General features: G+C 35.2%; 1 protein-coding gene across 5 annotated transcripts in view; it reads left to right on the top strand.

Moving 5' to 3' along the window:
• The window catches only part of FOCAD (focadhesin), a 415,741-nt gene that overhangs the window by 341,257 nt on the left and 59,754 nt on the right, over positions 1–14,730 (top strand). For all 5 annotated transcript variants that reach the window (XM_077148045.1, XM_077148042.1, XM_077148044.1 and 2 more), the window contains 7 exons: positions 1,874–1,963; positions 8,310–8,457; positions 10,350–10,469; positions 11,519–11,641; positions 12,122–12,199; positions 12,845–12,916; positions 14,351–14,453. In XM_077148045.1, the coding sequence (XP_077004160.1) occupies positions 1,874–1,963; positions 8,310–8,457; positions 10,350–10,469; positions 11,519–11,641; positions 12,122–12,199; positions 12,845–12,916; positions 14,351–14,453 (734 nt within the window). The remainder of the gene's footprint in view (positions 1–1,873; positions 1,964–8,309; positions 8,458–10,349; positions 10,470–11,518; positions 11,642–12,121; positions 12,200–12,844; positions 12,917–14,350; positions 14,454–14,730) is intronic.

Here is a 14,730-nt window from a genome sequence, read left to right as displayed (position 1 = left end):
CTTATGAATTGACTGCGTGAAAAACTACAAAGTATTTTTAAAGACTTAGGACTTGAAAGTGAATTTTTTTTTTCCTTTTGCTGCTATCTGTAGAAATGGCAGCCTATTCACCATCTGTGTTCATGCTCCTTCTTCAGTATCTTTTCAAGCAACATGTTTTTCAACTAAAAATGAGCTATGGCAATTTAATTACAGGCAACTCATTTCATTCTGTCCTGGCTTGGGTTCCTTTCTTTATTAGCCTGGGATGAGCTGTTGATGGTTTTAGGGCTGACAAGCTTGCATTTGTAATTGATGTAATCATGCTGCCTGAGGAAATCTATGATGATTCGCCTAAAGCATTTATCACTAGTTCCTAGATTGCCTTCTGCTCCACTCTGTCTTATTTGACTTTGTACCTGCAGAAAACCTAGGAAAGGACACAGAGAAGTACTTTCCATGGCTAAGTGAAAACCCCCAAAATAACTTGCCCTTAGATTTTTATGTTTGATGGCATCCTATTTCTTCTTCTGTCTTGTATACTAGTACGGCAGCCATTAGTATAATTATCCATGCCTCCCGCACTTCCTTATTTTGTGGAGCAGAAGAATCTGAAATATTTGCCTTTTGGTACTAATAAATATTTTGCTAGATAATATTATATCATCAGATAATGACATTTTTGAAGAAAGGTTCTGTTTTTCTAAAATAAAGGTAAATTGATTGAGGGCTTTTGACTCTGAGTGATTATTTAATGACATCAAGTACGTAGCCCCAAATGGTTCTTTAGGGAAACAGGATTAGGACAATATGTTCATTCTCAGAGGGAACAAAATCACCATATAGAAAAGAATAATAACATTCCATTTTGTTGCTAAAGGTAATCTTGGTGGAAAAGTTTCCTGAATTTTAAGTTCCAGTTGAGAATTTATTCAGAAATACATATTGTTCCGAAGTTTTGCTGCTATCATAACCCACAAAGGATACTAGTAGGATCCCTTTAGCATTTGTTTAGAATATTTGTCTTTTTTACTCCAGAGAAAAACTATAATAGGACTTATATAGTTAAAGTCATTAAAGCTGTATTTATGATATAGTATGTATGTATATGTTTCATATTACAAAATATAATCCTTCAACTTGCACAAAACCACCAGTATTAGTCTGCAAAGATGTCATTTAAAGTGCTCTCTTGCTGGTTGGCATTCCTGGGGCTGCATTCCACTTAGCATGGTCTGAGGCAGCATAAGAGTTGAGATGTAGGAACCCCTTGATAATAAAGTGTTAGTGATGAAACCCACAACTCTGCCTGAAAAATAGAGAACTACATTTTATGTTTTATTTTTACCTTGCAAGTCATGGTTCTCACCAATCCAGGTACATAAACTGTATCATAACTGCATAAAAGTAGAAAAGTATAGAGTTAGGTATTTTTCCTGAAAAAAAAATATAAATAGAGGTATAGAACTTAAAACCTCCACAATTCAGATGTGAAATCAGAAGTGACAATCAGCTGCAAAAAAGTTTAGGATGATTAATAACATTACCTTAATATGTTATAAATTTTCTGGAGAAAATAACTTTCTTAAAAAAATTCCTGTTGAGTTGTGGCTTTGGTCTTAATTTTTCATTGATTTAAAATTTGAATGGTTTATTGATTTGCAAGTGATTATAATATTCAGAAACCCAATTATGGAATAAATTCTCTGATTTGTTTTCTCTATAAAATAAGCATATATGAATTGCTAATATTATGAATTGTTACTGTTTAAAAAAAATGCTGGCATTTCCAATGAAATATTGAAAGCAATATAACATATATTAACTATTTTGGACAATTGAATGATTTTAAATGATTCATTTTCTCCTCATGGTATTTTTCCCTGATCTTCAGTGATATATCTGGGCGACAGATGAACCTTCTTCTGATGAAGTCTTTGGATGTTCTGGAAAATTGCTGCTTTGACACTAGTCTTGAATACAAGTATGTTGGTTCTATTTCTTCTCTTAGGTACTTTGAAATTGGTTCTTATGCCACCTTAAATCTCCCATGTTACGGTATAATGTTTGTAGAACCTGGTCTTGAATTCCTTTGTAAAAGGTTTCAGTAATAATCAAAAACCTGCAGTTGAAGCCAGTTCAAAAAACCACATTTCAGCAATAGATGATTTGCTTAAATACAGTATAATAAATGTACTTTTGTAGATAGATTTTATGTTACTAAGACCTCAGTTCTGTCTTACATTTATCATATGAGACATATACCCAAGGACCTTGATGCATGATTTCACCTATTTTAAGATATGTTGAAACCATACTCTGAATTTGACTGTACTAAGCCTCTGCCCCATGATTTAGGTTCCTTGTGAAATTTCAAATGGCTGCAGAATCTGAATGGAAACAAGCTGCTTACACCAGGAGTTTCTAATCTCCTCAGCATTAATATTAATTTCTCCCACAGACCTCATTCTTTTTAAAGTATTTGTCTATTGATCTATATATCTTAAATAAAATGTAATTTATCTTATTTCAGTAAAGAAAGATGTAATAAAAATTTTAAAGGAATAATCAGAAAATAATATCTCAAGAAAGTGGTGTTAAAGGTACTCGTTTGATAAGACAATGTTTTACTTAGTCTATGTGAATTTTAAAGGTCAGTATATGATTTTGTTAGGCTTTCTGAAGTATTGCCAATATTGAGAACACAGATCATAATTTTTTCAACTTTCACATGTTTTGGAAGCTCAGAGTTGAATCCTTTGGGGTTTATTGTTACAAGGACACTCAACAAACTATAAATACTAACCTCCAGTTTATTAAACTCATTTACCTTTTGCTATCATGGGGCTGTTCAAATTTGAGTTAAATCAATGTTTACATTTCTGGCTTTTAGGAACTTGTGATCTAAAGCTACATTCATACCGTCTAACCTGTGAGATTCAGACAAATAAAAGAGTCATGTGATGGTAAAAATAGTTGCATATATCAGGTATTTTTCCAAGAGTAAATAAAGTCACATGTACCCTTGGTAGGTGGTAGTCATGGGCTCTTTCAGATCTCTCAGGCTAAGATTGGATAGGAACCATAATAATCATCCAGCTTACCAAGAAACACATTAGGAATGAAGTGACATTTTAAGAGTATGGTTTGAATGTGGGAAAAGAATAAATTCAGAGGCATGGTTGAATATAGAAAATAATTAATGGGATAGAGTGGGCTAATTAATTAAGTTACTTGGGTCCAGTGAAAGGTTGAAATTTGGGCTTAAATCATGTATTAGTACTGCTGCATTTTACAACCAAGGAGTAAGATTATTTTTGTTAGATGTGCATGTGCACACACATGCACACATTTGACTTTCTTCCTCAGACTTCACCACGAATGGTGTTCATCATACTGTAGCTTAAGTTGTTAGAGAATTGCGAAAAGTTTTGCAATTAAGATGCTGCATACCTTCAGCCAGTTGGAACAATCAGAAATAACTTCCATGAATTTTCTCCATTAATTTGCAAGAAGATTGATCATGGGGGGAATAATTGAATTAGCCGCAGGCTATGGAATTAAAAAATTAATAGGTCTCACATATTTAACTTATAATTTTTTGTTATTAATAAAATTCTTACTTCTTAAATTTTGCTGCCTTTCTTATTCTTATCTCCTTAATAAGCAACTATATTTGAGAGCAGGAGGGGTGGGTCTGGATACAGGACTAATCCTGTAGAGGAAAATAAAATAGGGCCATCAGAAATTTCTTGTCCATTCAGTGAAATCTTACTTATCTAACAAAGCCTCTTGGTTTGCTGATACTACCAGAAAGCAATATACCAGAAATGGAACAGTTTTTAAAAAGGGAATTTATTAAATTGCATGTTTATAGTTCTAAGTCTATAAAAGTGTCCAAACTAAGGCATCCAGGAAAAGGTACCTTGGTTCAAGAAAGGCTGATGGGTCCAGAAGACCTCTGTCAGCTGGGAAGACATGTGGCTGACCTCTGCTGAAGTGTCTGGCTTCTCATTTCAAATATCTTCTCTGGGAGCATTTTCTTTCTTCACCTCCAAAGGTCTGGCTGTATGAACTCTATAGCTTTTTTCCAAAATGGTTCTTTCTTAAAGAACTCTAGTAAGCAACCCCACCTTGAATGAATGGAGACACATCTCCATGGAAACTACCTAATCAAAAGATAGGTGGGTCACATCTCCATGGAAACAACTTAGTCAAAAAGATCCCATCAAGCAATGTTGAATCAGGACTAAAGAACACGGCTTTTCTGAAGTACAAAGCAGTTTGAAACCAACACAGAGTCCAATTAAAAGCTCAACTCCTTCAAGAAGCCCTATCTCTAACCTCTCCAAACTCCTGTTATTCCTACAGTTAATGTCATTCCTACTTCTTGGAGCTGTAAGTCCTCATGTAGGTCTCTGGTTTCAGGTTCCACTAATATTTACTGAGCAGTTGTGTACTGTTTTAGGCATCTTCACATCTCTTCTTCATGTAGTTTGGCTCTTACTGCAGCCTAAAACAGATATGATACTAAAACAGATATGATCATCACTTTGGTTACAGATGCAGAAAATGAGTCTCAAGGAACAGAACCCATGCTCAAGTTCATACTGTGAGTGGCGGAGCTAGGATAGGAAATGGTCGTCTAACTTCAAAGACATTTTTCTTTCTCTTGCATCATGCAGTGTGGAGAACACATTTTGATATAAAGAGCCATTTGACATTTGGTGGTGTACTGTTTTTTTTTTCTTGTTGTTGTTTTTACCCTGATATAAGAATGCTGCCCACCATTGAAAGAGAGATAGAGAGATTTATTTTTCTGCTTTTCTAAGTAGGCCCAGGCTTGTGTGTCTGGCTCAAAGCAGAAAGTATTCCCTTGTCTAATAAGATTGCTGGAGTCTAAGGCAAGCCTCCCTCAAGTAAAATCGTGGGAGCATTACCAGGAGGTAGTTAATAGATCTGGGAGTGTGCCACCTCAAGTGATAAAATTCACCCAGAGCACATTCACCACACTTCCCTGATTTAATGGACGTGTCCCTGCTGGGTGAGCCAAGCACCTGAACTGGGCCTGGTTTGTGGTCCTGTAACGTAACATTTTGCTGCCATCTAGTGGGTCCTAATTATGGTCGTGCATCCATCAAGGACCTGAGCACTGCTTAATTACTATTGAGCTTTTACAAATATGAGAACATTTTTATAGCACTTGTAAAGGGTAAAGTGCTACAAAAAATGCTAACTCTTAGTAGAAATAATTATTTTATGGCCTGATACTTAATCTGCTTATAGCCCACAATAAACTCAAGAATTCAAGATTCATCGCTGGTTAATTTTAGAAAAATGTATCATTATATCTCAGTTGATAAAGCAACACACATATTAGAGTACCACAGCTTTTAAGCTTAAGAATTTCTTTTTGCTGGTGATGTTTTAATATACTTGAATGAGAGACTAAAGTAATGACTAATAGGACCTATAATTTTAAAACTCAAATTATCTTTATAATTTGTTAGCATTTTCATAGAAAACTTGTTAGCAATTTTCAAACCTCAGTTTTATACCTAATTTCATAAAATGTTTTTATTTCATCTTTCAGAGACCCACTGACATTAAACTCCTTTTTGTTTTCAGTAGATAGAAAGATCTGGTTTAGACCTGCAGACTATCAAAGGAAGGCTAAAAAGAAGTAAATGTGTAGAAATGCTGAACTAAGCACTTGACGGAATCTTTAAGACCTAGAACAAAAATAAACACATAAAAAGGTAGGGAATTTGGAAATCAGAAGGAAACATCAAGAAGTGAAGGCTGAGGACTACCTTCTTGGTGCATACTGGAAAATTGAGATAAGAGAGAAAAGTTTAGAAAGTCAATAGATACATACATTCTAACATTTATGTTGGCACATATGTGCATAGATAGGTTATATGTTCATGTATCATAAAAGCCAATTACATATACAATTGTATATATATTTGTATTCTATATTTGTATATGTTCTGTATATCTAATATCTACAAATTAGCTGTTTGTTACAGTAACAAATAGAATCCTCAGTGAATGATGGATTTGCCCAAGAATAATTTATTATGGTAATTTTTAGGCAGATATAAAGTGAGGTGTCTTCCTTTAAGCCTTTTACTGTATGCCTTGAAATGGTAATAGAGGTGCATCAATCGAGAGGATAGAGATTTTGTGTGCCCAAAACACAAAATTAAATACCTGACAATTTATTGAGAAAGATGAACCCAAATACTTCAGTTAATTTTGAAAGGAATTCTTTTCCACATGATTCCAGCATCCCTTTTTCATAAATTAGCCTGTTAAGAAATAGAAATCAGGTTTTCTTGATTAAATTTCGCTTAATATGTTTAGTTAATTTCAGTCCTCATAAAGTTCTTGAACATTCAATAAGTATTGCTTGAGTACCTATATATGACAAATTGTATGCTAGGTGCCATAGATACCATGGTGAAGGAAAAAACAGGAGAGGGAGGGCCCACCCTCATTAGGGCTTACAGTCTAGTAAAAAAAGCTAGGTAGAAATCAGCCAACCTCCCAAATAATCATCAGAAATTTATAATTACAGTTTTATGAAGTAAAATTATTACAGGGTACTAAGAGAAAGCACTAATTACATTCCTCAGTGGCAAGGGAATGTGTTTGAAAAAGTAACATTTGAGATCTTAAGGATAAGCAGCAGTTAAATAAGTGAAGAGGGGGCAAAAGTAAAATTTGTCAAAACATTAATCAGATTTTGTGTGATAGTATCTTTGGTCTAATTCTGTCAAATCTTTAGACACATCAATATAGAAAGTAGCCAGAAAACTTCCCTTGTTGATCCTAAGTCAAAACAAACATGTTAAAACATGGCTTTAAACCCATGGTAAGCAAAATTGTAACCAACTGCTTTTCCTCTTTTGTGACTGTGATTTGTCTCAAAATGTTCAGATGTTAAATGTTGATTAAACTGGTTGAAAATGCAGTATACTAGTTGAGCTTGTTGTTAAATTTATATAAGCTATAACAGCAGTTCTGCCTGGCTAATGATGGATTATGGCTGCAGTAACTTCTTTACAAAAGGTTTTTCATTGCTAGAGTGTTGTGCAATCTGAAAACACACTTGAGATATGTTGCTTTCTCTTAGGCATTCCATCATGGCATGCAGGGCACCGAAAGGGGCTTTGGGCTTAACAGATGGGAACAGAAGGCTGGGAATCAAAAAACTCGCTTATTCTGCTGTGCTCTGCTGGAAAGTCTCTGGGTGACCTTGAGCAAATCCTGTAACCTTTCCACTCTCTTAGGTGTTTCCTAAGATGTGGATGCCCATTTTCTTAGAAGTGTTGAGTGTTTATAAAACTATGAATAGGTGCTCAACACTTGCTATTTAAGAGCCAAATGGCATAACATATGGGCTTTAAAAATAGACTGTTGGGGAATTGTCCTGGGATGTCTTTCTTAGTGGCAGATAACCTGAGAAGAAAACCAAGCTAGGGAGGGAGGATAGTTTCTGAAAAACTCAGTGTTTCATCAATTTAAAAAGCAACAATAAAAAAGAAAACTTTTTTTAAAAAGTAAAGGAGTACCACAGACTGCTTTATCTTACCATACTAACTTGAAGTTTTCTGAGTGAACAATTCTTTTCTTTAAATCGGTATGTATTCTTTCAGTAGAATTGGGGCACAAAGCCCAAGAATCCAATTGAATTGTCACATGGGCTAACTTTTGACAAGCCTGTTATTTGCCTGTTTTCTCTTCTGACCCAGTGGTACTCTGAGGGAGCAGAGGGGAGAGGGGGATTAATGTCATTGTGTACAGAGGAATACAGTTTCTATAAGAAAGAAATTCCACTTGTTAAAGTTGACTGGGAAACATGAAGCACTTAGCTGTGCTTCATAATCATGCCTTGCATTTATCTCCCCTGTTATTAGTCAAGTGTCCTCAGCTCTTATTCCTGAAATGCAGCCTTTTCTTTCCTTATGCAGTTAATCATAGTGCACTCAACATGGGGAATTGGGGACTACATCAGTTCGTAAGTAGAGGAATATAGCTGGTTTGGCTTCTATGCCTCCACCTCTCCTCACCATAGAGTCAAGTCAAATTATTTTGTGTTTTTGTATGTCTTTTCCCAGTGAATACATAGCACCAACAGGGCACTGAACACCTGGTTTGATGTAAAGTTTTTTTTTAGAGGGCAGAGGTGGGTATATGTGTGTGGGTTCCTAGGACATATCTATGTACTAAGCAGCAGTATTTGAATCCAGCCGCCCAGTACCAGGTTTCAGATTACATTGATTTCTTGTAATTCTAATACTTTGTCTTTTCTGGCATCTAAGCACCGGTTGTATACTGGGAGTTGGACTTGTTCTGTCCCTCATGAGCCACAGCAGCCAGATGGAGTCCCGGGTACACGTGGCAGCATCGCTTCGGAAGCTCTCTACATACCTAGATGACAGTGGGAATCAGAGCAGAACATTTCAGGAGGTAGAAGACGGATGTGACACTTTTCTTCTCTTTGCTGTCTTTTGTTTTCCTGTTGCTACTGATTTTCTACTCCTAATATTTTGATTACACTGTGAACTAAAGTCTCCTCAATTTCAGCTGGGATAAGGAGAAAATCTGAGTGGCACATAACTTATATTAGATTATAAGCTTTTCAAATCATGTAGCTGTTTAAAATTAACTTAGACTTAAATGAGGCATATAAGATAAGAGCCTTCAGTGAACACAGAAACCTAAATCAACATCATTAGGAGGCACTTTCTAACAAGAGCTGCAGTTTCTGGAGGAAGGTTAAATGGAGCTTTTTAGAGTTGTATTCAAACCAAATGTAGCTTTAAAAAATGGACACAAATAAGCTTAAGACACTGTAGATAGAAAAGGAGTGTTTTTTTTTTAAATGTCAGCTAGTGTAAAAAATTATTGAGGATATTCTCTTTACTACACTCAATAAAAATATTTTTCTACTATAATGCAGAAGTATGCAGAATTGCAGTTATGTGACATGTTTATTGTGTCTTAATCCTGTTTAGGTGGTATGTTTTAGGCATGGGTCCATGCCTATCTCTCTTGTGCCCAGGTGAACCTGACCCCTCCATGCTCTTCTTTGGGAGGAGTAGGGGATGACCTCGTAGCTTGGCCAGATTGTCCCTCTCATTATAGCAGATTCTATTTTATCCCAGGCTGCCCACAAGCTATTGATGAATACATAATGGCTGCTGTGTTTCCCTGCTCAGCTCCTCTGCTTTCAGCAAGACTTGTTGAATTGGTGAATTTCTTTGGAGCACCAAGGGTTTGAAGTTTTGTTCTAAGGCATATACTGCATTTCCATTTTCAAAGCAGTCTAGAGCATGGTTAAAACTATTTTTTTAAGTCAAAGGAGAAAATTTTCAGACAGAGGAACAATATGACCAATAAATAAAAGCAAAGTTTTTACAATTGATGCATTTGTCCGCCTTGATGTTTTGATTTATAAGACCTTAAATAAGCAGTTTTGTTTTCTCTCCCCTCTGAACTTTTGTTACCCAATTTCTACCTTGGAAACCACTTATATTTGTCATGGTGTATTAACTAGTACTAACAGTTGAAAAATTCCTACTTAGTCTTAACAACATCCTTATAAGGAAGGGCATTATCATAAAATTATGAGGTAGCAAGGAAGGGATATTTAGCCTTGATATACAAAAAACTGAGACTCAAATAGATTGAGTGACTTGCCCAAAATTATATAAGCCAGTAAACGGTCGGTTGAGAATATACATTAGAGTTTTCTGCCTCCGTGTCCAACATTCTTTTTTCTTTATTTATTCATTCATGTATTTATTAAATTCTCACAACAGTGCCATAAAGTAACTAGTGTTATCCCTATTTTACACAGTTTGCCTGATTCCAAAATGCTCTGCTATTTCTTTGAGGGAATCCATAATATAACAGTGTTTCATGTCTTTAAATTTCCTCTTCTGTTTGGCCTTGGGTGGGGATACATGCAATTAGTAGTCTCCACTGATGATGACAGTCTGTTTCATTCTGCTGTTTGTGTTTTCACACTTGTGTTCTTGCATGATGTGGTCGGGGACCTTCTTGATTCAGAGTCTGAAGACCTGGGTTTGAATCTCTCCTTTGTCACTTGCCAGACCTGTGTATTTGAGCTTCAGAGTCCTCACCTATAAAGTAGAAATAATAGTACCTGGCATATGACAGTTTTATGAAGTACGTTATTATAAGTTAGGCAGGAGAGCAGTGCCTGGACTATGCAATGTGTATTGAATCCAGTTCTTGCTCTGTGGAGAAGTTTGACAGAATATTTATGTCGTACTGTGTTCTTTTATTTTTCCTTATGAAATGAAGAAACATTTTTTCCTATATTTTCTTCTCAGGTCCTTGCTTATACCCTTAGCTGTGTATGTACATCAGCATTCAGTGCTGGAATTATCGAGGCTGCAGAGGCTGAAGATATTATGAACAAGCTTCGGCTGTTAGTAGAGAACAACCAACAGGTTAGAATGCATGCCCCGACTATGTCTCTCTGTGGGTCTCAGGCTGCCCCTCTCCTGCTTTTGACTTACTCTGAATTAGACTAATCGAGTATTTTTTCTGTCTAAAACTGAGAAACTTCCAACTATTCTCTTCTCTCACAGTCTCAAAGACTATCATAGATGTCTTTTTCTTTCCTTTACCCTATCTCCTCTGTAGACATTTTTCTTTGCCTGAGACAGTATTAAGAGACTTTTTACTCGCTTCTCTTTTGCTCTGTATTTATAAAATCTTAAAACTTGTGGCTAAGCAATATAAGAGTTACACAAGGCTAGAATTTTGAGTGACAAAAGTTTTTAAAATTATGAATACATAGTGCACTCCACTAAGGTCGGACTTAGGCAGATTTAAGGCAAGGGAATCTCATGGCTGGATATGTTCAGGAAAATTTATATATCTGTAAATTAAATTAAATGTTCTTAAAATGTTCCCTCAAATTTCACATGCTATAGAATTTCCCCATTTGGATTCCTTTTAGATTTCTCTGAAATCTTAGTATTGGCCATCCAAGGTTATTGCAGGGTTAATTGGTTTTAAGGTTAGAACATATATTGTTACTATTTTTACACAGCTATTTGCTCTCACTCATGTTCAGAATGAGATTTTTAACACCAAAATATGGAAGTTTGCATATGCTGTGTTCATTGTGGGAAGTTTTCTCTTCTAACCTTGGAATTGATTAACCTCATTTGGCCTACCTTGGTACTGTCATCCTAACCCCATCTGAGAATTTGGATTGTTTGAGCTAAGTCACTCATAATGCAGTATTATTTTCCTAAAATAAACCACTCATTTAAACTGAATTCCTTGCAGTCTGTCTCTGCAGTTTCTATTGTAAACCAAAGTCTAGAAAATAAGACAGCTTGCAAAAACTGATTTTCAAATGGCAGAAGAACTTGTCCTTGTCAGTAGGCAAGGGAGCCCTAGAAGTGTGTGTTGCTATATATAAACATTCCTAATCTGTGCCATTTTTCTTTTTCTCTTTCATTTCCTGTTTTTATTTATTTAACAGACTTCAGGTTTTGCCCTGGCATTAGGAAACATGGTTCATGGATTGTCTGTGTGTGGACATGGAAAAGCTGAAGACTTGGGCAACAAACTCCTTCCTGCTTGGATCAGAATTGTCCTAGCAGAGGTAGAGGTCACCTCCTGCATGTAATTGTGTATGCTTATAAAGGAAAAAGAGCTAGTTTAATGAACTATTTATATTTGCTGCTAATATATATATATGTATAACTCAACGATTCAAAGACAAGCAAATCAAATGAAAAACACACAGCTAACTATCAAATGTACAGTAATCCCTTATCAGTGATACATCCTGCCAAAAATTACAGTTTTTTAAACTGCTTATTTTGCTAGTGTCTTAATTTTGAAACAGTATTATGGATTTTTGTTTTTATTAAAAAAAAAAAAAATCCACCTAAATTCAACAACTTCAATCTGATACTTACTTGACTCTACTGTCATTTTGGGTTCTCGTGTACACATTACATTGACCTTACAAATTTAGTACTGTTTTGGTTCAGTGAGTTGTTTATCTATATTATTGTAAGTTTATAGAACTCAAACCCAGCTACTATTTCTCTCAACATGTTTGATGCTTTGTTTTCAGAGCACTCCTACAATGCTTCGTCTGGCAGCTCTTCATGGAATGGTGGCCTTGGTAGGCTCTGAAGGGGATGTAATACAGGTAAAAAAATAAATTAATAAAAAGGAAGAAACTGTTGAAGTAAGAAATTTAAATGTATACATAGCCACACCAAGAGGAGACTATTTAATATCTAATATTTAATATGGTAATGGTTATCTTGGGCTTTTCATTGCCTTGCTGCATGAGAAATTGCTCTTGGCTGAAACTTATTTCCATAGGGATTTGTGCTGTGTTTTATTTGGTTAATAGGATCAATTATGTACTTTCTTCAAGTTCCTTGCCTGAGAAAAGTGATTGAATGATAAAAAATTTCAAAAGTCATTCACAGGTAACTCCATTCTGTATCTGTAATGTTAAAATTTATATTTGTGTGATTATTCTTTTACTGCAAAATGTTTTCCACAGTGAATACATGTGTGTGTGTGTTTACTAGTAATTCTAAGGCATTCCTTCGTTCATCCAGTAAAAGTCTATTGTGCGGCTGATACATGCCACACTGATCTGGTGCTGAGGGACTCAGTGTTAACTCAAATGTGGGCCTTGCCCCCTAGGACTCCACAGTTTATGTTTTTGAGATATAAAAGAACATAATGATATATTATTCTCTAGCTTAGAAGATGATAGCTCATGTACTAAGAATGCCATTATTTACTTTTGGGTATGGGTTTCTTTTTATTCTTTCAGTTGAAATCAGAAGCCATCCAGACTGCTCATTTTCAAGGCAGACTTAATGAAGTCATTAGAACCTTAACTCAGGTGAGAAGAGGAATTTAAAATCCTTGGACGGGAAAACATATTCCCCGTTGCTGTTTTTTTTTCTCTTTCACCATATAAAAGTTTTACCTGGAAAATGGGGACTTCTTTGATCATTAATGCTGAGTTCAGGGGACACTTGGGAGCAGTTGATAGTCTTGCATTTGTTAACAAACTTGCTGCCTCTGGGGGATGGTGGGACTGGCATTTCTGTATTAACTTAAGTTGGCATTGGTTTCCCTTAAAAATTAAAACCTGACCCTGCAAAGAATTTCAGGCCCTCAGGACAAGATAAAATGGAAGGTTGATCAAAGGGCAGGGTAAATATCTAGGTAGAATGGTCAAAAGGCACTAGTACCGATGTCACTGAAAAAGTATTTGGGTGAATCATTGTCATAGTTATTCTTGGATAAAGAATAAACATATTCATTTACTAAGAAATGTTTTTATTCTTTTAAGAATTTGCTTTTAAAAGAATGATCATTTTTATTACATGATTTGAAAGAATAGAATGAAAGAAACTGGAAAAGTATCACTGATGAGCCACCCAACCTGAAGCAACCATTGCTAATATTTGATCATACTCTTTTTTAAGTATTCTTATTTTCTTTGCATAGTTGGATTCTTACTGTATATAGAATTATATCCTATACTTTTCACCTAGCATATCTTCTTATATTCTTGCAAAATGTAGCTGATTATAATACCTACCACATAGAGAAATTTTAGTAATTTGTGCTTTTGAAAGCAAACATGAATCTCTGAACAGAAGATACTGTCTTTTGCATGTATTGATATGAATATGCTAAAAAAAATCCTACTGAAATTTAAATTGCTCTAGCTTGGCAGAAAAAGTTATAAATGAAAAAATATTATTGGAAAATTGCTTGTTATGAGTGATAAAGTGGTAATGAAACCTTGTTCTTTGAAGTAGTGAACAAAAGATCTACTTCTATATTTAGAGATATTTTATTCTTAAGTAACTTTCATCTCTTTTCTACTTTTTGGATTTTCACTTACCGTTTTCCAAATATTTCTTTGTGACCAGCCTGACTCAGTGAACTTGAGATAACTATTATCTATTAATAATAAATAATATCACATTAATAATAATATATTAATATTAATAATATATCAATAGATAATATCACATTAATAATAGATAATATCTATTAATAATAGATAATATCACTGTTATCGTCTGCCATTAATTGACTGATTGGTTGAATGAGTGATTCATTCATTCAGCAAACATTTGTTGAACATCAACTATGTCCCAGGTATAGTGTACTAGATACATAATTTACATCCTGTCATAGAACTTCCCGTTACTAGCCAAGTCTCTGGCTCATAAAAGCTTTGTGATTTTCTGCAAGTGACCTTTTATTAGAGTTTAGATTTTGCCCCATCATGGAAATGTCACATTTTTTTCCATAGGTCATCAGTGTCTCTGGGATGATTGGCCTTCAGTCAAATGCAATCTGGCTTCTAGGTCATCTTCATCTATCTACTGTGTCCTCAAATCAATGTAGAACCTCTGGTAAGATTAAAGTCTTAGAACATTGGAGGTAGAAGGGGGGATTATTAGTTCAGTGCTTTGATTTTGTTAGAAGCATTAATCTTCACAAAAATCCTAAGTGGTAGGTATTACCATTCCTATTTTACACTAGAGAGAAATGGGATGTGGAGAGGGTTTGTGATTTGTCCAGGGTCACAGGGCAGTAAATAATAGACGTGGTTTGGGCCAGGTCTGTCAACCTCCAAATCCATGTTCTTTTCATTCCTCCTCCCTGTTCCTTTAGAGATGAATTTAGATG

This window comes from Tamandua tetradactyla, chromosome 2 (assembly GCF_023851605.1).
Source record: "Tamandua tetradactyla isolate mTamTet1 chromosome 2, mTamTet1.pri, whole genome shotgun sequence".
NCBI lineage: Eukaryota > Metazoa > Chordata > Mammalia > Pilosa > Myrmecophagidae > Tamandua > Tamandua tetradactyla.
Note: the sequence above shows the minus strand (reverse complement) of the source record. Positions and strands in the feature narration are given on the sequence as shown.